Source organism: Ursus maritimus, unplaced genomic scaffold (genome assembly GCF_017311325.1).
Source record: "Ursus maritimus isolate PB19 unplaced genomic scaffold, ASM1731132v1 scaffold_31, whole genome shotgun sequence".
NCBI classification, from domain to species: domain Eukaryota; kingdom Metazoa; phylum Chordata; class Mammalia; order Carnivora; family Ursidae; genus Ursus; species Ursus maritimus.
In genome coordinates this window covers 4407327-4431895 of record NW_024425675.1, presented here as the reverse complement: position 1 = coordinate 4431895, position 24569 = coordinate 4407327, and the positions used below count along the sequence as shown (strand labels likewise).

Here is a 24569-nt window from a genome sequence, read left to right as displayed (position 1 = left end):
GCGATGCATATGTAAGGATAATGCCATCTACAGCGCGGGAGTGAAGATTGTAAGTGACAGGCTGACCTCACGTAACGCGGCTCATTAGCAGACACCCACACCCACACAACAGAGGTTATTCAAGGCTCCCTGTTAAAGACGCGACAACTAAGCTCTGAACAGCAAAGTGGCTCAATGCTGCCGAAGGGCTGGGATCTGACCCGAGGTCGGTCTGACCACAAAGCATATCCTCGTTTTACTGCAACCCAGCTGCTGCTTCTGTACCATAAAGCTTGTTTTAAAGCTCTTCAAAACACTAACTCTAAAGTAACACACACACCAAAAAAAGCCACAATATAGCCGTATAAATAAAGCCAGACTTTAAAAAAAACAGCAGCAGTGATAAAGCACACGCGGTGCAGTAAGAAAGAACAAAAGTTCACATGCAAAGACAGAAAATGAAAGAAAATACGAACGGCAACTTAGAGACCAGCTTTACGTCCATAGTTTGGATTCTTGAAATTATTAATAGGACTCTTGTAAATCGGATTTTCTTGCTAAAGTAAAAGAAATAGTTTCTAATGATTTCATCAGAAAAAAATCGACATGTATAGTGTTTAACCACTATAAGAGAATTTTCACTACTTTATAAATTTTACTTTTATAGTTCTGAATATCATTATTTAAAAAAAAAACAACCCAAACTGCAGTAAAACGCAAATGACTAAAATTAATTTATTATCTCAAATTACCGAAGACGGCCTTCTTGTGTCAAAAGACAAATACATGGAGGCCAACATTTGGCCACCCCACCCTCAGACTTCATATTTCAAAGCACATTATATGCTAGCACAACGTTTCACTCACTTTCAGCTTTTAAAAATTTTTACAAAGTTTACTGAGTTATAATCTGTAGAAAGTTAAATATACCCTTTTAAGTATAGAGTTGTACAGCCATACCCACAAACCAGATCACCCCAAGAAGATCCCTCGTGCCCTCTCCCCCCACTCCAGCCTGATTTAGTTCTGCCCCTACAGTTCTGCCTTTTCCAGAATGTCAGACAGGTGGAATTGTATAATGCATAGCCTTTTGAGTCTGGCTGCTTTCGATTGGAAAAAAAGGAGAGAGGGAGAAAAGCTTTCTACTGAGTATCTTGCTACACAGACATTATTTAGAATTCTATTTTACATGAGATGAAAAGGCAGAAGAGCAGATTTAAGATCAAAATTCAGAAATAAAAACACTGACCACAGTGTCCAGAAGATACTTTCTTATAATGTTTTGTTTTAATGGGATATATTTAAGATGTTTTCTGTTTTTCACTAAATGCAAGTTCTCTGAGTAATGAACTCCTGGGGAGATAAAATACTTAAACAGGACTTTAATAATCAATTTTAAAGTTAATAGACAAGTCTTAGAAGTGTTACATTTACTTTGTAAACCTCCTTATGTTTTAGATGTTCTGCAACTTACCGTGTCCCATTTGGCATTCATTTTTTCCTTTTCGAATTTGGCAAATTCCCTTCTGTCATGAATTATCATTAAAAGCTTCCAAATCAGCAGCAATGCAAGGCCAATAAGAACAATTCCAGCAACCACACCAGCTACAATTGGAATGATGTCTGGACCGGTGGGGCACTCTGTAAAGTAAAAAGGAAAGAATGAGCACATAAGATTGATATACGCAAAGTAGGGCCAAAACTACAAAGACCTGGTTAGTCTCTTATCAAAAACATATAGGAATAAAACCCCAAGATAAGTAAATGTAAAGAATTCCAAAGAATCTATAAAAAAGATACTAGAACTAACAAGTGACCTTACAAGGCCATAGGATACATCATCAATAAACAAAAATGACAGGTATTTCTATATATTACATAGAAGTTTATTTCTACATATTAGAAACTGAAATTTAGAAAACAGTACCTTCTACAACGGCATCAAAAACCATGAAATACTTCTGTACACATTCAGCGAAATACGTGCAAGATTCGCATGCGAAAAATTACTAAGCACTGATGAAAGAAATCAAAGACCTGAATAAATAATGTTAAGATGTCAATGCTCCCCCAGTTTGAACTACATAAACTCAGTGCAATCCCAATCAAAATCCTGGCAGGAGTATTGTGGGTATCAGCAAGTTAATTCTCAATGTACAAGGAAGGCAGAGAACTAGGCGAGTGTTTCAAAAACACTTTGGAAAAGAACAAAGTTAGACAGATTACATTACCAGATTACAAGACTAGCTATAAAGTGACAGTAATCGAGATAGTGTGGTATATTGGCTAAAGGTCAGATGCACAGATTAATGGAACAGAATAAAGGATTAGAAATAGGCCAACATACATTAAGATTATCGGATTTTTCAACAAAGGTAGAGAAGGGGTCAATCTTTCCAACAAATGGTGCTAGAATTACTAGAAATCCATATGCAAAAAATTGAACCTCACTCCATATACTAAGATTAACTCAAAATGGGTTATAGACCTAAATGGAAAACCAGAAACTATAAACCTTCCAGAAGAAAACACAGGAGAAAAATCCTGTTCTTAAGGACCTGAGTTAGGCAAGGAGTGCTAGATATAATAGTAAAAGCAAGATCCATAAAGAAAAACTTGGCAAATTGTAGTTCATCAAAATTAAAGCTTCTGGTCTTTTAAAAAACACTGTTAAAAAGGTGAAATGATAAGGAAGCAGAAACTGGGAAACAATATTTGCCAAACACACACCTGGAAATACGAAACAATACAGAGGCTTCAAAAACAGTTTGGCTATATGCTCACCATATGCCCCCAAATCCAATCCTACCACATATCCAAAAGAGATGAAAACTTATATTCCCACCAAAACCTATACACAAATGTAGAAAATTTCAAAGAATATACAAAAAAGTGCCTATAAAAGTCAAAATAAAAAATGTTTCATCTTCTGAGGAGCTGAACAAATTCATGTTTTATAATATCCTTTAACAAATTATCTTTCCTGGTAGTACCCAAACCTACATCAAGCTCAACCTTAAGGATCATCGATAATGATCGAAGTACTAGTGAGTTCCTGGTTAAGTAAGTGTCAGGCAGTATGCTGAGACTTTGATGTGATTTCACGCATTTCGTCTTCAAACTCTTCACTCATAACACTTAAGACTTGCTTTCTCTTTTCCTTATATCTTCTGTAGTTAAGAATACTATTTTAAGCTTTGAGATTAAAAATTCCCTAACTTGAACCTAAAATAATCCAGCTGAAGGCCATTACTGCGTGTTAGGGAAAACGCCAAGAGGCCTAAGTAGTAGTAGAAAGAAGACAAAGAAAATGAAAAGAATTTTGAAATGATCAGATTTTACCTGGAGTCTCTACAACATGGACGATGGCCTCGTTGTTCCCATTCACTGAGTACGTGAAATAGAACCAGCAGTCGTCAACATCCTTCTCCTTACAGTGGGACAGGGGGTCAACCTGGCCTGGCTGCGGTAATTTGTCCCGATTTTCAACCTTGGTAATGTTGAAATGTGAACATTCCTGTGCGCACGTGTCTTTCTTCTCTCCTTTATTGAAGGCTCTGCACTGAACACATTCTCTGTGAAAACACGAATTATATTAACAATGTATTTAAAATTTTAAATAAATATTTGCGTAAAGGCTATTTCATGTGAATAAATGGAGAGGCCCAGGACACTTCTAGATGGAAAAACTAAATATAAAGATGCTAGTTTCCCTAGTGAAATTACATAGTACAGTTCAAACTAAAATCCAAAAAGAGAAATAAAAAAGTAGTAAAACTAGCCTTATTAGATATTATAAATATGCAGCACAAAGCGATTTAAACAATATGTTGTTGATACAACAACAGTTCTTCAAAAGGCAAAACCTTCAATTCTACTTAGTTTAGTCCAGAGATAGTAATTCAACAACTGGTAATACTTCCTTCAGAAAGGTTACCATGTGGATTCAATTCCATAGCCTGTGAAATTCAGACCAAAGTGATGGCACGCACTGCTCTCCTATGACACACTTAAGAATCATATGACAAACACCAGCAACTGAGAAAGGATTTTTAAGACTCCGAGTGGGCCACCGTGTGTCAGATATTTTATTTCCAGTGTGACCAAGTATCAGTCACAGTTAGGTCAACACACAGCAAATACCACCTGTTTGTGCACCTGGGAAATACTTACTTATGTTCCGCACAGACACCGAGGCAGGTCTGGCACATCTCACAGGTTGGCCCCTGGAACTTGGGGTCGGTGCACTTACAGGCCCCGCACTCGCACACCCCCCGGCCGTTGCAGATCTGCCCGTTCGTGGCCAGGCACGAGGTCGTGTCCAGGGAACAGTCACAGGCACTGCCAGTGTAGTTGGGGTTGCACTCGCACACACGACACTTGCACACGCCATTTCCTGGGATTAAAAATATCATTTCTCATAATAACGGTAAAGATATCCAACCACGGCACCGACTTAAAAGTCAAAGTAAGCAGTAATGTGAAGAACACAGAGCTAAGGACGGACTGACCCCTCACTGCTGCCCTTTCCTACTTGTTCACCAAGTAAACTCCTAACGTTTTTTATTGTATTAGATGGGATCACGTTTTAGAACCATTTTCAGACCCCTTTCTCACCTCCACAAATTAAGCCGTTGGATCTATCGCAGTTGAAATTATCACACTCGCAGAATTTGCCAGAATAAATCTCATTTGTATTATCCCTCTTCCTACAAACACACTGTCCGCAGACACACTCTCCGTTGTTACTACAGATTTCCGAACTGTTCTCCTTCCTGCAGTAAGCATCCATGTCTTCACTGTTCACTTCATCTGTGCTACACTCGCAATGTCTACCGACACGTCCCTCGTTGCACCTGAAGAAAGAATCCAAAATTTCAATCAAATCAAATAAAAATAATTAAAAATAACAAGTCATATTGTGAGAAAGACTGGGAGAGGAAACAAGACTATGAACAGTATCTTCAAAATACAATGATATTACATGGGAGTGTTCACACCACACGTCACAGACGTGTACAAAAGTGTTCATATGCGCACACACACATGCGGCCAAGTTCATATGCAATATATGCAAGAGCCTAGGAAAAAAATCTGTCCTCAGGAAAATAACCATTTTTATCAAGATGAAAATATCATCTAGCAGCGAACAGGTGAACAAAGAATTTGGAAATACAGGATCAACTTACTTTAAAAGAGTATATTAATTCTGTTCTCAAATAATATGCTATTACATTTGGTATTATGGAAGAAGCATCTCTAAATTTAAAGCAATGGTCCAACTGTTAATCTAAAAAAGTACAATAAACACACCCCAAAAAGTGCACAGAAGTTGAAGAAAAACATATTGAGCACATCATTTAAAAATATAACATACTATTTAAAAATAGGTATATCCTATGGGTCCAGACTTTTCAGACACACTGTATTTTTAGAATACCCAAGGCTTATAGACACTGGAAATACACTAATTCTGTATCTGGTGAATATGTAAAGGGAAGGAAGGCAAACTATATTTTTTAAAAGATTTATTTATTTATTTTAGAGAGAGTGAGTGTGCGCCCATGCCTGCAAGCTGGGGGGGAGAGGCTGAGGGAGAAAGAGAAAAAATTCTTAAGCAGATTCCCCACTGAGTACGGATCCAATGCCCGTGGGGCTCAATCCCACAACCCTGACTGAGATCATGACCAGAGCTGAAATCAAGAGCCCGCCACTTAACTGAATGAGCCACCCAGGCATCCCAGAAAGACAAAATATTTTTAAGATCTTTTTAGTTCATGAATTTTACTAAAAACGGATCTACAAGACTCAGTCAGGATACATACAACACAAAAAAGTAAAATATAACATTTAAGTTGTTATTTAGAATAGACAACTAGTAACTGATGGTGAAATTCAGCCACTTATTTTTCTCATGATTAAAAACCCTTCAAAGCCTAGTCATTTGGGGCTGACATTTAGATCAAAATACTCTCCCCTTCCTCCTATCTTTCAAGGAGACAGCTGTATTCAAAGTATATTTAATTTTAATTTTTAATTTAAAGGTAACCACCACAGTGTAAAAAAAATTTTAAATCATTCGATTACAGTTTTGTTAGTAGATTCTATGTTTAGAAAATAGTGTTTTCTTTTTACTTTCACAAAATATATTTATTTTTAAAAAACAATTATTCCAGCAATTAATTCCAGCAAATAATTCCATTATTCCAACAATGCAGAAGTGCATGCACCAGGTGAACACCCTTTGCTGCTTCCTAGTTTCATTTCCAGGTAAAACCATTATAAGTTTGATGTATCTTCCTAAAACGCTTTTCCATAAATGTATTTTAATACAGGCTTATTAGCTCTAGAAAATTCAGGTTGCTATTATATGAGGGAAAAACCCAAAGGCCAACTTAACAATTTGTTAAACATATGTCTTTGATGGCTATAAAACCTTTTATTTCAAAGAACATCTTCTGAAGAAGGAAGAAGGCAGGGAAGAACTTTCTATAAATAACATACAAGATCATAAAATTGATCTTGTGGTGAGCAACAGTGGTTGGAACGAAGAATTTACTTGCTCTAAAAAGATTTTTTTCTGGATTTCTCAAAAGAGCATGCCCATAACTTTCCAAACCCAATGCACGTCTGTCATTCTCCAACCACCTCAGCTCACCTGCAAGCTCCACACTCGAATGTTCCATTTCCTTCATGACACTTTGGACTGCTAGGGATGCCTTCACTTTGGCATTCACACTCACAGATGAACTGAAGAATGACTTCTACTTCTTCAGTAAAGCCCAGAGGCTTAATTTTAATGGTTTCAGAATCCTTATTTGGACATTTATTTGAAGTTATGCTAATTTCAAACTGAACCTTGAAGGAAAAAAACAATTAAATTAACTAACTAAGCAATTTAAATCTAAAAAGTATTTCAAAAAGCTCATTTCTTTTATTGTTTCTCAAATTATAAACTAGATTTGCTTATAAACAAGCAATTTTTTCTTTTCTTCAGAAAATGCTTATACAACATACCTCATCTCCAATGGAAATATTGGAACATTTTCTTCCATTCTCCCCTGTTCCGTTCACCCCATTCTTACAGTAAGATTTATAATTTATTGTTACTCCTTCTGGCAATTTGCTGTTTTCCAAAATGACTTCTGAGGAAAGGGACTAAAAGAAAGAATAATCACACACAGGAAAGGCAAACAAAATGCTACTATAAAGTACACTGAATACATAAAACCAATGGGCAAATGAACTATTAAGAAAACAATTATTATTTAAATAAAAGATTTGGAGCCAAGTCTTGAGTGACCAGAAAACACAGACCTGAGAGAAACAGGCTCAAATTAAAATTCTTCAAAATACTGTACATGATTAAAAAGTTAAGATGGGGCACCTGGGTGGCTCAGTTGGTTAAGGGTCTGCCTTCGACTCAGGTCATGATCTCAGGGTCCTGGGATCGAGCCCCACATCAGATTCCCTGCTCAGCGGGGAGTCTGCTTGTCCCTCTCCTCTTACCCCTGCTCGTGCTGTCTCTCTCACTCTGCTCTCTCTCACTCAAATAAATAAAATCTTTAAAAAGAAAAAGAGTATTTGTGCTTAATTACTGATGATCACACAGTGCAGAAAAGGCCTGATATTAAATATGAGGAGTCCTAAGGACTCAGAACAAACATTTTCTGTCCCCATTGGCAATATGTCTCTCCTCTGGCCCTACCACTTCCAGCCACTAAGGACTCAGGTAAACAATTGACTATATAGTCTGGAAACAAATCTACTTAGGAGCCATTATAGACCAGGACAAAAAAAAAATCACACACACAAAAAATAACAAAAAAATAAAACAACAACAACAACACACACACACACACACACACACACACACACACACACAAACCCAAAACCCCAAGTACAAAGGATTCAAGGCAGTGCTTTTTTTTAATATCAGATCGCTCAAGACAAATAAGAAGGCTCAGCAGCAAGCTGTCTCCTGTTCACACACCTACATGCATGCGAGTTGGAAATATTACAATATTCTGTTAAGATGGAGAACAACTATAGGGAAGACACGAAACAACTGGGAGTCCTGAAAACCTCTGTAATACAAAACCTCTCTGAGTAGGGTCTCTTTGAATAGGGTCTTTCCAGAACATTCTGGGAAACCCTGGCATGAGGTAAAAATTCAACCTGTCAGAAGGCTGAGGGGTGGACACACAATGGTTACCATATTACAAATGTCTTCTGACTACTTACAACGATTATTCACCAATGCTTAGTGAGCGTCACTGACCATACTCTGGGTTAGAGCTCTAGACAATTCAACTTCCTTCCATGTGCGGGGGAAGAAAAATCTTATAGATCTTTTTAAAAGAGCTAAGTCATATATGCATTTACATTTGTACATATTTTAGGTACACGTGTACATGAGTGACTGTGTACCTCTCGAGAATAGAAAACTACATCTCTAAACACATGGCAAGAGAAGAACCGGCAAAAAACCTTTTCCAGAGTAATTCATTAAAAGAGATGAATCTATAAAAGATACTGGGGGGTGGAGACTGAGGTAATCCAGTAAGTCTAGATGCAGGTTATGTCTCACTTGTTTCCAACAAGGAAACCTATTTAATGACATCAAACGGACATTCAGAAACCTTCCCCACAAGCCTTTGTCATATTTTTGCTCTGTTTAGGTTACATAAATAATTCTACTCTTGTAAGAGAATATAAGAGGTTTTCCTCCGGATACACAAGATGTTAGTTTCATCTTGTCCTCTGGGCTTGCGTAGGAAGGGAGATTTACTTTCTCTGGGCAAAGTGCTCTCAACAGTGTATTGCCTAAGAGATCTTACTCAGAATGTACTTACGTTGTAGGCATCGATAATCAACTGAATCACGTTGCTGGAGTTTGCAGATAATGTTCCTACTGCTGACTTAGGGATCAAATTTTTCAGTTCCTGAAATGAAAAGATAAAACATGTGAGATACAAACACTATCATTCAACCGATTAGTACTAAGTATGTAAAATACTTAAGTACAAGCACCCTAGCCATTTCCTAAATAAATTAAGGAGTCGAACATGAGAAAAACTAGCTTTATATGTGATTAAAAATTAATTTAAATCACTGTTGTAAAATCCAGTCTGTCTGGCTAGTAACACTTTCCCACATTTCAAACAGACATAAGATTTTGCTTCTAATGACTAGATACGAAGAGCCTAGAAATTGGTTTCTCTTTTTATCCCATACATATATATATATTTACCTTGTAAACAGGCTGAAATTCTTCCGTAACCGCAAAAATTGTCTGAATGTTATTTTCACTTAGTTTCTGGACAAGGTGAGCAATAGAAGGATAATCCTAAGAAATTAAATAAAATTTAGTATGTAATTACATCCAATGTAGTCCAGTTTTTCAATACATTTTGAAAATCACGATGTGCATACATAAGTGGATTGCTTACACAAGACTGCTTGAAATAACACAAATGACTGCTGAAGTGCGAGGTGTGTACATGTGCGTTTCCAATCTTCTATCTTTATCTATACATAAAAACTTCCATAATAAAAAGTTTTAAAAAGCTCTATGTTTATTAAATGTTAAACAATGAAATTAAAGAACTGCCAATAACTACAGGTTGTATCATAAATCACCAAAATTCACCAGGGTTTAGATTTCTTCTACAACTTGAATAATTTGCCAATCTTTGTTTTCAGTAAAAGCAGAGTGCCTACTTCCAAAAATCTTACATAAATGAGTACAGGACTATACAAATTATGTTTAGAAACAGTATCAAATTTGTTACAAAATGCTGCGTGCAAGGGAGAAGAGACACAGCCAGGGGCTGAGGCACAGAGTGAGAGTGTCCAAGCAGCTCCTTTCACCGACTGAGGCCCTTGTCTATGCAGCAGGAAGCCAGCACAAAACCACATTTTTAGACACAGCAATACCAGCTTCCTTGCACATTAGGTTACGGCCTGTGCTTACCAAAATAACAAACCCCCAAGCCAGTCGCCCACAATACTCTTACATTAAGCCCAAAATTCCACATGAATCCATTCAACATGTAAGGAATTCAGCACTTACATAATAATGGCTCATTGTGTACACATCATTTTCCAGGTGACACTGTCCATCATTTGGTAAAACAATGCCACCAAGTTTGCCATCTCCAGCAAAGTGAAACCCAGCATCCGTGGAAAACACCAGCAGCCGTGTGACATTCCTCCAGCCAATCAATGACTTGAAAAGAAAAAGATTTCAATTTATAAATACTATCCACAATTGCTGTACATAAAGCTGTCACCCTCACATAGGCTCCACCGCACTTTTTTTTTTTTTTTAAGATTTTATTTATTTATTTGACAGAGAGAGAGAGACAGCCAGCGAGAGAGGGAACACAAGCAGGGGGAGTGGGAGAGAAAGAAGCAGGCTCCCAGCGGAGGAGCCTGATGTGGGACTCGATCCCAGAACACCGGGATCACGCCCTGAGCCGAAGGCAGACGCTTAACGACTGCGCCACCCAGGCGCCCCTCCACTGCACTTTTAACCTCACTCTAGACCTTCTCCTTAGCTTGTCCTTTTGTAATGCCAAGACTCCTACCGATACCTGCAGAGCCCACTGCAGAAGGCCCCTCCACCCCCCACGAAAACTGTGTCTTGCCGGTTGTCCACTTTTCTCAGCTCTTTTTAAAAACTGTATCTTTTAAAATCAATGTCTCCCTCCCCGAGTAGAAGGTAAGCTCACTCCCTGTGGGGCAGGGACATCTGGCTCTGCTCACCATCATACCTCAGGAGCCAGCACAGTGCTCGGCACACAACAGGCATTTAACGGGGACGTAAAAACGTCTCAGCCCATTCCGCACTTTACCCTACTGCTGCTGCCATGTTCCCACCCTCCTTCCATCCTGCTCATAGCTTCTAAGGTATACGGCTCCTTTATCAAACCTCCATATTAGGCATTATTTTTTTTAACTTCTCCAAACCCCTGCCCTGCTTAACTCCACCCAGTCTACTTCATCGGTACTGTTTATTTGTTCACGTATTTTATTCTCCTCCTCATTCAACAGAGGATCTAAAGTAGCAGTAAAGGGGCACCTGGCTGGCTCAGCTGGTGGAACGCGTGACTCTTCATCTAGGGCTTATAAGCTCCCCTTTGGGTGTAGAGATTACTTAAAAAAACAATGAAAAAGTAGCAATAAAATCCTCTTCTCTTTAGGGTAAATTTGTAATTATATTTCTCTAAATTTACTCTATACATCTGTGCATATCCCCATAAAACTGTCAATTCCTTGAAGGCAGGCATTAAGTGTGCTGATGCTGGCAACCCACGCATTAGTACACTGCTTCTAGAGAAGCAGGTGGAACAGTTAGTCAGCATGATAAACAAAGAAAGACGGCAGTGGCCGTGGTGCTATGGCTAGCTTTAATCCCACCGGCTGAGGCACAGACGGAGGCAGCCCAGAGAATGTTCTCTCCACGCTGAGCAGCTAACAGGATCATGAATCAGTAGCTGCAAGAGGAGGGCGGCAGGCTAAGCGCTACCTGGAATATTAGTCTTTCTTCCCCTTTAAAAGCAGAAACTACCCTTAAATGCCAACCGCCCCAGGGAGAAATCAAAAGTAACAATAATATAGTACTTGATATTTGCTGAGAGCTCCCTGGCACTCTACATGCATTACCGTATTTGAACTTTGTAACCGTCCTATCGGGTACGTCTAGTATTATCCCTTCTTATGGAGAAGGAAACAGCCCTCCAGCGCGGCTAAGCAAACTGTCCCGACTCGGCGGCAACGGGAAAGGGTGGAACAGTGTCCCAGCAGTCTAAAGACTGCTCTCTCAACCACTGTACCATCCTGCTATACCACATGATTATCTTGGATATAGTTAAGCACTTTAGCAAAACCTGGTTGACAAAATACCCATTAAGAAGCATCTGGAGTCAAGGAAGGTCTTCCAGGGAATGTACTGTAAGGAAAAAGGGGGGGAATGAGACAGAAGTGGGTACTTCAGACAAACCTTACTGACCTCAAGTGCTCTCTGGTTCCAGCTGCAGCCAGGTCATGAAAGGTCACCTCAAAATCTTCAGCTGCTAAACGGCTCATAAAATTCTATCACTAGGCTCATGGAGATGAGCTTTCCACTACTAAAGATCTTGCAATTACAATGATTACTATGCTACAACTTCTCAAAATATATGTCCTCCTGTAGCTTACGCAGTAGGACGTAAAAAGCTGCTGCCTGCATCGCTAAGGCACAGGGAAGACATCCCTCACAGACGGCGGGCAGAGCAGAACCCACCCGAGGGAGACGGCATCGGAGACGCCGTTCCAGCCGAGCTCTCTCAACGCGCCTGGTGACACCTTGACCGAGTGCGACTCCATCTCCGGCACGAGCCAGAGTCAGGACACCTGCGCCTCTTCTAGAAATCTAGAACACCAGCCAAAGTACGGCTGTGCGGCCCCACTGTTTCAAATGATGAGCATTCTGGCTTTTAAGATCCGGCAGGAATGAAGTGGCTGCCCAGTTTAAATAGGGCCATAATGATTAAATCTGCTTTACAAAGCACTTGTGTAGCTGGAGGGAGTCTAAGGGATCAAATTCTGTATTCCTCAGGGTCGTGAAGTGTGATTTGGTAAGTAGGTAGTTCTTCTGTACCAACTGACAGTAAAATCACAGTTAAAATTCACACAAGTAATGTCCCTTTGTAGGAAAGGCATGTACTTACTCCACAAACAGCAACTTGCATGATGGCATCAAAGCCACCTTCGGGAGAGTCCAAATTTCCAGATATGCGCTGTTTACCAACGAGTTCATTGAATACCTCCCCTTTGTCCGTAAGGCTGAGCACATTCTTGTAGCTGAACGGGCTGGTGCAGTTCTGCTCGCTCGTGCAGGGGTTCCTGAGCTTAGCCGGCGTCGTACTGATGTAAGGCATCACCGTCTTCTCCACAAATGAGCCAAATCCTGGGGAGGAAGAGTCCACACAGAGGGGTGGGTGGGTGGGCAAACTTGCACTAAAAAGAATAAAGTTATGTTACCACATGTAAGTCAATCTTTCATAAGAAATAAGATTTTAATAATAAAGTTTGGAAAGGAGATCATTACAATGTGAAACACCCAGGTGTGAAGCGAGATTAGGCTGTACAGACAGGTGTGGTTGTATTAATTAGTAATGAAACAGAAGTGCAGCACTCAGCATGCTTATAAAATAATTCAACAAATGAACGAATACATTCCTGTGAAAACAAGCATGCACTTCATTACCTACGTGGTGTAATCGGTTAAGTAACACGACAGCATAAAGTAACAGAGGAACAGAGAGGCACAAAAATTACTAGATATGTGACAGGAATATCAGTTTCCTCTCAGAAAGAAAAGGCTAAAAACTGGCCTATTTACTTCACAAGTATATGGTGAAGAATGAAACTGCCAGGACTTATACAAATGAAAATTATTAATATTCTCAATAATCCTACCAATTCTGAAGTCTGAAGTAATCCTTCTCATTTCATTCATGAGATCCGTTCCGAGACTTTTAACATTCTCCAAATCATCTTTCATAGAGTAGGAGAGGTCCATAAGGTAGTAGAGATCGATGGGGTAGTCTTCAGCTCTCTTGAATTTTAATGCAAATGTCTGGGGCTCCCCTAATTAAACAGAGATTAGAAAATGAAGTTAGTTGCTAGAAATCAAAAGCAAATGAGAAAGACCAAACTGGACTTATAGAATAAACACTACAAAACGAAATGCATTATTGCCATAATTTTTACGAAAGCCTGGGAAGTCCATAGGCGAACTAAATGAGCGTGTACTCCATGTCAACACACCACTTACCATGCCAAACCCTGGGCGTGCGGGATGAAAAAGACAATACTCCACCGTGGGCAAGACAGACACAGTTCTGCAATGCAGAACTATGACCAAGGGCAACAAGTCGATGGAACAGCACATATCAGACTGCGGTGGGTAAGGCAGGGCACGTCACAGCACACACCGGAGCTTCTAGAGACTCTAGTTCTAAAACACTCTATTCTCTGTTTATATCTAAGTAAATAATATCATTTGATTTTTACTTTCAAAAACCTGGCAAGAAAGTTTTAAAAATGAATTACAGAGACAAAGAGACTGCTGAGAAACTACTACAAAAATCTTAGAGGAAGACAGGAAGATCTGAACCGAAGCCATGAGGAATAAGAAGGGGAGAGAGACACAAGAGGCGTTAAGGTATAATTCACTCAGGAAATAGAGGACAAAGAGAATGTTTGGGTGAAAAATCATCACATGTTAACTTGTAGATATTCTCTATACATATTTCTAGTAGGCAGCTGTGTGAATGGGTTTGGGGCTTAAGAGAAAAGGCTACATCACAGCACACAGACGGTTTTAAAGCCATGAGAGAAAAACTAACAATTAAGCGGACTGCAAAGAGGAAGGAAGTAAAAAGACACCAAAAGGAGACTGGAAAGCCATGTTAAAAGATAAGAAAAACCAGGAGTGATATCACAGAAGCCAAGAGGGGAGCATTTCAAGAAGTTCAAAGGTGTTACTTGGTACAGGAAGGTTAAAAGAAGAAAGAAAAAAAAAAGGGCCTGACAAGAGTCCACTAGGTTTGGTGGTTCAAGGGGAAGGCAGAGCTTTGTCAGAACAGGTTGAGAAGCAGGCTGGAAAGTGGTCAAGAGGGGAGCTCATGGAGACAATGACTGTGCACCATTCTTTTGAGAGAAAAAGGATGGAAACTGGAAAGAGGAGGAAAAGGGCGGTTTTCTTTTTTCGATGCAGGACCGTCACAGATTCTTACAAAACTTAATATGTTAACAACATTAAAGAAATACAAAGAGAAACGTGGGTTAGAATGGTGGGTTTATATTACATAATTACACCACAGAATGGACACTTTTATTTTTAAAACCCACTAAACCTAATACCTTCTCTTTTACGGAATTTGCTTTGGACATTAGGCAACCTTCATTATTTCAAGTATATGTGTCTTACAAATTGCTATGTCTGCAAAAAATTTCTAAAATTTGACATATTCCACATTTCTGTTTGAGTGCTGATCCATATGTGAAAATGAACCCCTGAAGGAAAACTCAAAAGAGGCTCATATAAAGTCGTCAGAAAGCTCAAGCTGAAACAGAAGTATTCATACAATTAGATTTCTTTTTTTTTTTTTTTTTAAGATTTTATTTATTTATTTGACAGAGAGAGAGAGACAGCCAGCGAGAGAGGGAACACAAGCAGGGGGAGTGGGAGAGGAAGAAGCAGGCTCCCAGCGGAGGAGCCTGATGTGGGACTCGATCCCATAACGCCGGGATCACGCCCTGAGCCGAAGGCAGACGCTTAACGACTGCGCCACCCAGGCGCCCCCATACAATTAGATTTCTGTACCTGATCGTAATTGCAAAACCAACTGCTGAGGCTGGATCTGAGTAATATCTTCTGGCTGGAGCTTCTCTGCTGTTCCTTTGCTACGGTTGGTTACATTTTTGTTTTTCTTTATATCTTTGGAGCCTCTGGGATTTTCTATGTCATCTGGATGGCAACCCTTCTTTTTTAAAGCTTCTAAATCATCACACCGTGCAGAAGTAGGCATTCCTTCTTGTAAAAATGTCTAAGTGACATACAAAATATAGGTATAAGTAACAAGTATAATGATCAAACACGCTGCGTAATATAATTGCATATATGCAATCAAAATGCAAAAATCAAGTGACACAACTAACATACTTCATTTCTGGTTTTTAAACAAAATGTTCCCTTTACCCAAATCATATGCTCTTGTTTAAAAACAAATGAACTCATTCTCTAGAAGAGTAATCCCTTTATAAATACTACTAGTAATGTATTACTTTAGTAATACTTAGGACGGACCTAAGTGTACATTTTAACTGTCCCACCTTCAAATTCAAAGTATCTAAATCAAAGAAATTTCTTCAATGAAAAATCACATATTCAGTATGCTTAATGGCCACTAATAAATAATGTACATAACCAAATACTGGACAATTTTTTTCCCCAAAAGTTCCCTTTAAGAAGTCCTATGTAAGTCCTTCATATTACGTAGGTTCTCCTCACATTATTTTGAACAATTCAGCGTTTAGGGAAAACATATTTGCCTGAAGGTGTCTCAGTGAATGATGCAATTTTTAAAAAGGAGACTGAGAAATTTAACACAGAGTTAGTAAGTATTCTGGAGATATGAAAAAATTTCAGGTTTTGGCTATTATTTTAAATAAGGCTTTTAAAATTCATTTTGAAAAACAATAATCACAGTGGTGATTACATGACATATGAAACAATAACCACAGTAAAATCTGATCACATGACAAGGTCATGAGTCTATCTCCCTACGGTGCATTTTAAAAATATAAAAATAAAAAAGGTCTGAATGGTATATAAACGCTACTTGTGGCTTGGGGTAAAATTTCCAGTAGTGATAGGATTTCATAATGTGTTATACCTCCAACAACTTAGATGGAAATAAAAATTTTATCAGATGAGTGAAGAAGTATCAGTGAAAGCAAAAACACTGCTGTTAAGATATATGTAAAATCTCTGGATACAAGTTTTTCATGAAATCTGAGTGGAGAAAAACAATGACATTAGTGTGTGGTAGGTATGTGTCACTTTAAAATGTGTACCTATAATAATCAATTATTATAACAGACATTTGAGTATTTCACATATACCCCTAAAAATTTTATACGTAGCTGTATTAAGCCAAAGATTTAATCTTGGCATTGGGAAAGTGAGGAAACGGCTTTTCTTTCAGGTCATTTTATGTTCAATTTTATACGGTATTTGTTTCATGGTGTTGCATAAGTGACGATACTTAAATACAAAGAATACACAATGGTTTTAATCAGTTATTTTTAAGGGAAACACAACACTAATGAGAGCATTTATGTAATTAAAGAAACAACAGGAAGGGAATACAAAGGGTTAAACAGTTCGAAGCTAAACTACTTTTCTGTATCACCAAGCCTAAAATACTACCAAAGCACAGTAGCCTCGCATGGGAACTTTAAGACTGTAACTCAAACAAGATTTCACTAAACACATTCCAAAATCATGCCACAAATTTCAAAGGCTAAATTATTTAAAGAACAGTTTGGCAAGTACGCCCTGCCTGAGACAAACTGAATTCCAGAATACCATCTTCAGGAGAACAGAAAGTATCACTAGAAAAATTTTGAAGTAACAAAACAAAAACCTCTGATTTTGTCTTTCGTATGGTCAAACCATACGAAGTATCTGATATTTAACCAGTTCAGTTACACCTATGAAACCGACAGCTGCAATGTATGGACTCAGGTGCCTGAGTAAAAACAAACAATAAAACTTTGACCTTCTGATATTATTCGCTCTGTGAATAAATTATATATCCTCACAGTGACCTCCCTATACTTCCTGTCCTGACAGTCACCCACACACTTACTCATTTGACATTCAGTAGGCTTTGTGAAAGGTATCAAGTTGAGCCATGTACACAGATGACAAAAGCGAATAAAAGTTAAACCCTAACCTCAGTGGGTTTTTACTGGGATGCAAATCAATTCTGTATCAGTTCTAACTCGAATATAATTAGGAAGGTTAGCTTATACCTCTCCCTACAAAAAAAGGGCAAAATCTAAAACAGTCAAATTAAATGGCTAGGGATTTGGGGGAAGCTACCAACAGAAATATAATGCATGCCACAAAGGTGAGCTATATATGTATTTTAAAATTACCTAGTAGCCACACTGAGAGATAAAATAAAAAGAAACGGGAAATTAATTTCAACAATATATATAAAGTATTACCATTTCACCATTATTAATGATTTTTTTTATCATTAAGTCTTCAAACTTTGGGATGTGTTTGAGGCTTATGGCAATTCTCAAGTAGGACCACCATGGAGCACGTCTCAAGTGCTCGACAGCTACGTGGGCCTAGCGGTTACCGTACTAAACAGCACACCTCTAGACCATCATGTATAGACACAGAGTTGATACGTATTCAATAAACATTGATTTAAGTGAAAATTCATATTTAACATTTCCCAAAGATACAATATGGGCCCACAGTAAATGACTAGAGAGTAAATGGAAAGGCCTTGAGCAATTTTACTTACTGAATTTGTACACCATCCACAATTTGGCCCTGCTTGTATACATTCTCCACATGATTTGGCATTTGCTTTTAAACATCTATTTTCATCTGTCAGGACACACAAAGAAGAGACAACTTTACTTGAAGTTTCAAGAGGGAAAATAATGAAAAATGATTACAATGACAAATAATACAATGCATATAAACCTTAAATATGAATAATACAACATGATGTCCTATATTGTTACACGTTATATTTTATAATTATACATTACATTATATTATATACCATATAATAATTGTTACTACACTGATCCAGACCTACCCCAAAGAGGTGATGTTAGATTACTTTGGCATAGAAAGCCATGAAAAGATAGTGTTCTTGTCTTCCATACAAAGACTACGTACCAGTAATCTATATATTCATCCTTTTCATCAAAGGCATAATTTCAGGATCTATTATGTTGGATGGTCATAACTATCAGGAGTTTTCTTACAACTGGGTAAAATACTATTTCTTTTCATTTAACTCCTACTACCCACGAAAGCATCTGCAAAAGCTTTCCCTTCATTTTCAGTATGTTAAATACTTGAAAAGCCCCTCTTCATCCACTCCACAATCCCATGACTTTTTTAGGCTCTATGTTCGAAGCATGTCTCATGTTTCTTTGAATCCACCTGAGTGAGGATCAGCTTGCCTTCCGTGCGGTGAGTACTAACATGGACTGTCTCCAGTGTGTCTTCTCCGATTCTAAATCTAATATATATTCATAACAGAAAATTTGGAAGGTACATAAAAGCATAAAGAACAAACCAAAAATCACCCATAATTCACTAAGAGATAACTACCGTTAGCATTTTTGTATACTTTTTTCAGTCTTTTTTTATGTAGATAAAAAAAATAGCAAGGAAGCACGCATATAGACATTATTTGGATAAATTGAGAATATCCATTTTGCATACTACTTTTTATACTTTATCCTAAGTGTTCCATTACAAATTCTTTAAAAAGATGGCTTTTAATGATTATATATTTTATTATGTTAATACGTCCTACTTGATGTTGGACACATTTAGATTCTTTTCAATTGCATACAGGCGTAGTTTCCACATACTTGCTCACATGCACACGCGAATCCTCCAAATACATGTGTGTGTATGGGCACATACATCCACCCATTCTGAGGGCCATTCCCATGATGTAAAACTCTCATCATTTCCTTAGCACAAATAAAAAATACTGAGTTGGGGGGCGCCTGGGTGGCACAGTGGTTAAGCGTCTGCCTTCGTCTCAGGGCGTGATCCCGGCGTTCTGGGATCGAGCCCCACATCAGGCTCCTCCGCTATGAGCCTGCTTCTTCCTCTCCCACTCCCCCTGCTTGTGTTCCCTCTCTTGCTGGCTGTCTCTATCTCTGTCAAATAAATAAATAAACTCTTTAAAAAAAAAAAAAATACTGAGTTGGAGGGTATTCATGTTTTTAATATTCTCAGTATACACTAATTTCTATCCAGAAGTGATATTCAAATTTATAATCCTATAAGCAGTACACAATTACCGTTTTCACCAGACTTTTGACAAACACCAAGTACTTTTTTAATATAAAGAATCTTTTACTCATTTAATGCATATAAATTAGAATATCAATTCTATCATCAGTTATTTAAGGTTTCATTTTTATCATATTTTACTGACCATTTCTTTTGTACATTTTTATATCCTTTGCTAATTTTTCTTCTATCACATTCACGTATTTTTACTGGATCTCAACACGTGCTATGAAATTAAACCTTTGTTTCGTTTCTCATCTTGATGGTGTTCTGACATCCAGACAGTTTGGGTTTTTATGTTGTTGTTGGTTTTATGTAATCAACTTTATCAATAATTTCCTTTAAGGTTTTTCTTCATTTTTCCATGTCCTTCCTGTTCTAAGATCAAATAATTGTTCTAGGCAATGCATTTTCTGAGATTTGGAGAAGAGAACAGCACATCCATTACTGCAGATGTGGACGCATCATGTTTGTAAGAGGATTAAATATATTTTTGGCTTTATGTTTCATTCCTCTTCGAGATAATGCCAATATTTTGCAAGACTTTTTGATCAAGAGTAAGAATATCTTCTAGAAACCAGGGGTGTACTGTATGGTGACTAACATAATATAATAAAAAAACATTAAAAAAAAAAAGAATATCTTCTAGAAAGTCAGTTGTTCCTGGTTTAGTTTTTTAAGATAGTAAGGGTTTGTTCATAATCCACCGTTCTACAGGTTCACTTTATTTTCTTCTAAATAGATTTCACACCTTTGCTTTCTCCATGCTCACTTAAACAGCCTATTACAGTCTTAAAAGACCTTTCTGTAGTGTTCTGTATTCCTACCACTTCAGCATTTCCTTAGCCAACCCGCCCTGCCGCTGTTCTGGGTGACAGCAGCGAGGGGCTGGGCAATGAAGGGCCTCACAGGCCACTCCAAGAACCTGTTCCCCGAGGGAGAGGAAAGCCCTTGCCCGGCTTTCAGAAGGAGCAGCACGATGTGGTTTCGATTTGCTCAAGAATCTAATTGGTCAAAAAGTAATACAAGACACTGAAATGAAAAGACAATGAAAACTTTTTTTTTTTTACCTGCTTGGCCAAACACACAGCAAATCGAACTGATCAGCCCAATCCAGAAAATCAGTTGCAAATTCATCTGAAATATAAAATGTACATCGCTAAATATTAAGAAAATAACAAAAAAAGATAATACATTAAACACAAAACATTTCTACTCACCTTATCTTCTGTTGATTTTATAAACATAATCTCTCTCAAACCATTTCTTCTCCAATCCCTCTCTAGACCCCTTTTATCCTCCTCTTCCCCTTCCCAGTTACCTGTCACTGACATTAACATAATGTCCATACCGGATCCCTAGAATCCATTCTCACCTTTCTCCATATCAAATATATTTCAACATCTAACTAACAAAAAGTGTCAAGTATTCCTGAACACCACAAAACCATTAATAGTCTTTGTTCCATGGAATCTCTATTCTATTACCGCCTATGGCTATTAGGGGGCCACATCCAGATGCTTCCGTTACCTCAATACTGGAGGTTAGTTTGAGTGAACTTGTCAAAATCCAGATGGCTCGCGCTCTTGCTTATAACTTTTCAATAATGTCTATTTCTCCTCAGGCTAAGACCAACATCCTGCACAAGGCCTCAGTTAATTTTTGAGGCTGAGCTCCTGTAATTAGTTATCTTTTTTAAATAAAATAACTTCTATGCATGAAATTAAATATTTTGTTCAATTCCCTGTCATTTCTAGATCTACAAACTACACAAAAACAAAAACAAAAAAAAACAAAAAGAAAAAGTGCAGGAGGGGAGCCTAAGAAGACCTGACAGGGGTTTCAGTGTCTTCCAGAATCTCTAAAGAAAAATTAAGTAATCTCCTGTATATTATTCAGAATTACGCCAACCTGTACACATTAGGTATAGGACAGTTCTCACAATACTAATCTATACTATGCAGTGAATCAGTTGTCACAATACTAATCTATACTTCAGCAGAGTGGGTCAAAGATGGCTCTAGCCACAGCTCGCTAACCCTATATAGCCTTTAAGTGTTTACTGCTCTCGGGCTAGCAGCCAATTATGTACAAATATCTGCCTCTCCCAAAAGAATCCAAAAAAACAAATACTGTAAAATCCCAAAAAGTTAGCTTTACTAGTTATCAAAGAAATATAAATTAAAGCCATATCAGGTAAACCAGCAAGGAAAAAAAAAAAAAAAAAGTGGGGGGAAGTTTTAACCCAACACAACTATTGCATATGGCTGAGAGAAACCAGAGCCGGTGCTGGTATACTATAACTGGTATATTTTTGGGGAAATAATAAAACCATTAAAAAATGTTTCTACCTTCTGACTCAGCAATCTAGTTATTAGATATTCACCTTGAGGAAATAGTTAAAAATATAAAAGGTGATACACACACATAACTCGTTTATTTCCAATAGGCAAAAATGCAAACGTCCTCTACCCAGTAACAAGGAAACAGCAAACTCCGTCAACCAGACGGACTATTAGAGTTATAAAGATAAAATGTAGTAACAACAAAAGGTTTTTAGAAAAATTCTGGATGCAAAATATACATTTAGAGGACAGGTATGTGAAAATAACAGTACATGAACGTATAAAGTAACCGAGGAGACCCAGAGATGACAGAAACTCACATGCATAATATAAAGACAATGTTGGGCGCCTGGGTGGCTTAGTCGGTGAAGAATCTAACTCGATTTTGGCTCAGGTCGTGATCTCAGGGTCCTGGGATGGAGCCCTGCGTGGGCCTCTGCGCTCAGTGGGGAGTCTGCTTGCCCCTCACCCTCTGCCCCCCCCACACTAAATCTTTATTAAAAAAAAAAAAAAGACATGGGGCGCCTGGGTGGCACAGCGGTTAAGCGTCTGCCTTCAGCTCAGGGCATGATCCCGGCGTTGTGGGATCGAGCCCCATATCAGGCTCCTCCGCTATGAGCCTGCTTCTTCCTCTCCCACTCCCCCTGCTTGTGTTCCCTCTCTCGCTGGCTGTCTCTATCTCTGTCAAATAAATAAATAAAATCTTTAAAAAAAAAAAAAGACAATGGGCTTGTTTTTCAATTGTGTTTTCCTCTTTTCGCTTTCTTAATAAAAACAATGATGGGTAACTGTGTGGGATTTTCTTCTTTCCTGGTAAATTTCCTTTAGTAAGAAAAAAATATTTCTTTTTAAAAAAAACCTTCTGGCTTCAAAAGCTTCCATTCTAAGATGCTATTCCCACAGCTCTCAAAGAGTGCTTCAAAGTTGTGCTCAGAGCACCCCAGATCCCTGTCTCTTCCGCTGTTAAATGCTGTTTAAGCTTTCTCTGTTGGCTTCCCGGCGAAGAGCAGTGAGAGTAACTTACGTAACCACACGCTCTACATTGTGCTCAGCCCAGCAAGTCCTGCTGTGCTGGGAGCTTACAAAATTTTGCTTACGTATCACTTGTAACAGCATCCAAAAGACTGTAACTGCGGAGAGTCACAGAAGTGGGACATGCCTACAGTTTGCCTTCTATGGCCTCTCCAACAGGTTTATGTGCGATAAACCCATGTAGACTAAAATTCTAAGCAATTCAAATAATGTTATCAATTCCAAGGTTATGACGAAAAGACCCTGGAACATTAAGACTGTGATGAATGGACCATCTGGGCGGTTTCCACAAAGTAAATAGAATAACTATTTGTTCCATATATGGGCTGATACGTGTTTCTTCAGGATACTCCTCAGGCTACTTCAAGGACCACTAGACTGCTTTGAAAAACATTTTAAAGTATTACACAATTCAGAGAGTCACCATGAAGGTAAAGTTACCAGGTAACTGAAACATTCTGTTTTAGGAAGCCTCACATCCTTAGGCTACCCACCTTTAAAATATTACTTTAAAGGCCCTGCCCTTTTCCTTCTGTAAACCTTGACAAGTCAGAGATTAGCCTCCTGATACTCTCTTGCTCTGGAAGAGCTCCAAACCCAGAAGCAGGCAAAACAAGGCCTTAGTGTTGAAGAGCAGCTGAGAGAACAGGACAGCAGCTGCGAACAGGTCAAGGACACTCGTCAACTCTGCTGTGACTGGTCAGCACACTGGCGAGAAACAGGCACCCTCATTGGCTGGGGACGCCTGTAAAAGGCCAGGCTTTCCCGCAGGGAAACACAGAAGCCACTGGCGACAGAAGACGACAGAAACGAGTACAGAGCGGTGAGGACGAGGCGGAGAAGAACCTGGCCGAGGAGAGGAGAGCGGGCTGTGCGGAGGAAGCGGCACAGGACACTCGGCGGCCTCCCGGTCAAGGCCGACAGTCCCTGCAGGTACCAGACGCTCCTCCTGCACGTGGGGGCGGGACAAGGACGCCCCAAGAGCTTCCCGCGCCATTTCCGCCTAAGGCAGCTCTTCTCCCAGTGTGGGCTGGGCCACATCCGCAGCCGATTTACTGGACGCCCACCCGGGTCTACAGCCCGCACGCGCGGTAGGCGGGGCCTGTTCCCCCGCAAGGCCCGCGCTAAGGAGTTTCCCACCAAGGGCATTCCCTGCAGAGCACTTCATCCTGAGGGGCCGCAGGGACAGATGCCTCCAGCCATTAACCTAATCCTGTCCTCAAAGGTCTAGAAATCGTTGTCCACACTGTTCTCCAGTTTACAATCTCCTACTCCCTCCTCAACCGGCTGTGACTGGTGTCCACGTCCTACCACGCCTGTGAAACTGCTCTTGCAAAACCAAAGAATCTTCCAGGCTTTGTCTTACTCTCTGCATTCACTCACTCATTCAAAAACTTCTTGACTGCCTACAATAGGTACTTGGGGAGCTACAGCCACCTACTACCCAGGGAATTTACGGGCAGCACTTAATCCATTTCACCATTCTTTCTTAACCCGCTCTGTTCCCTCGGGCCCTACTGGTTTCTCCCCCCACCTTCTGGAAGTTCTTCCTCGGCCGGCGGCCAACTTCGTCAGGTTTTGTG

General features: G+C 39.1%; 1 protein-coding gene across 1 annotated transcript in view; it reads right to left on the bottom strand.

Annotated features, from left to right (window-relative positions):
- ITGB1 (integrin subunit beta 1) overlaps positions 1–24569 on the bottom strand; it is a 43004-nt gene that overhangs the window by 5737 nt on the left and 12698 nt on the right. The window contains exons 2-15 of the mRNA XM_040645271.1: positions 20680–20746; positions 18084–18169; positions 15359–15581; positions 13447–13617; positions 12696–12934; positions 10055–10210; positions 9233–9328; positions 8835–8924; positions 6997–7137; positions 6638–6837; positions 4597–4835; positions 4153–4375; positions 3322–3554; positions 1454–1620 (exon numbers count right to left, since the gene is read on the bottom strand). Coding sequence (XP_040501205.1) covers positions 1454–1620; positions 3322–3554; positions 4153–4375; positions 4597–4835; positions 6638–6837; positions 6997–7137; positions 8835–8924; positions 9233–9328; positions 10055–10210; positions 12696–12934; positions 13447–13617; positions 15359–15581; positions 18084–18169; positions 20680–20746 — 2331 coding nt within the window. The remainder of the gene's footprint in view (positions 1–1453; positions 1621–3321; positions 3555–4152; positions 4376–4596; positions 4836–6637; positions 6838–6996; positions 7138–8834; positions 8925–9232; positions 9329–10054; positions 10211–12695; positions 12935–13446; positions 13618–15358; positions 15582–18083; positions 18170–20679; positions 20747–24569) is intronic.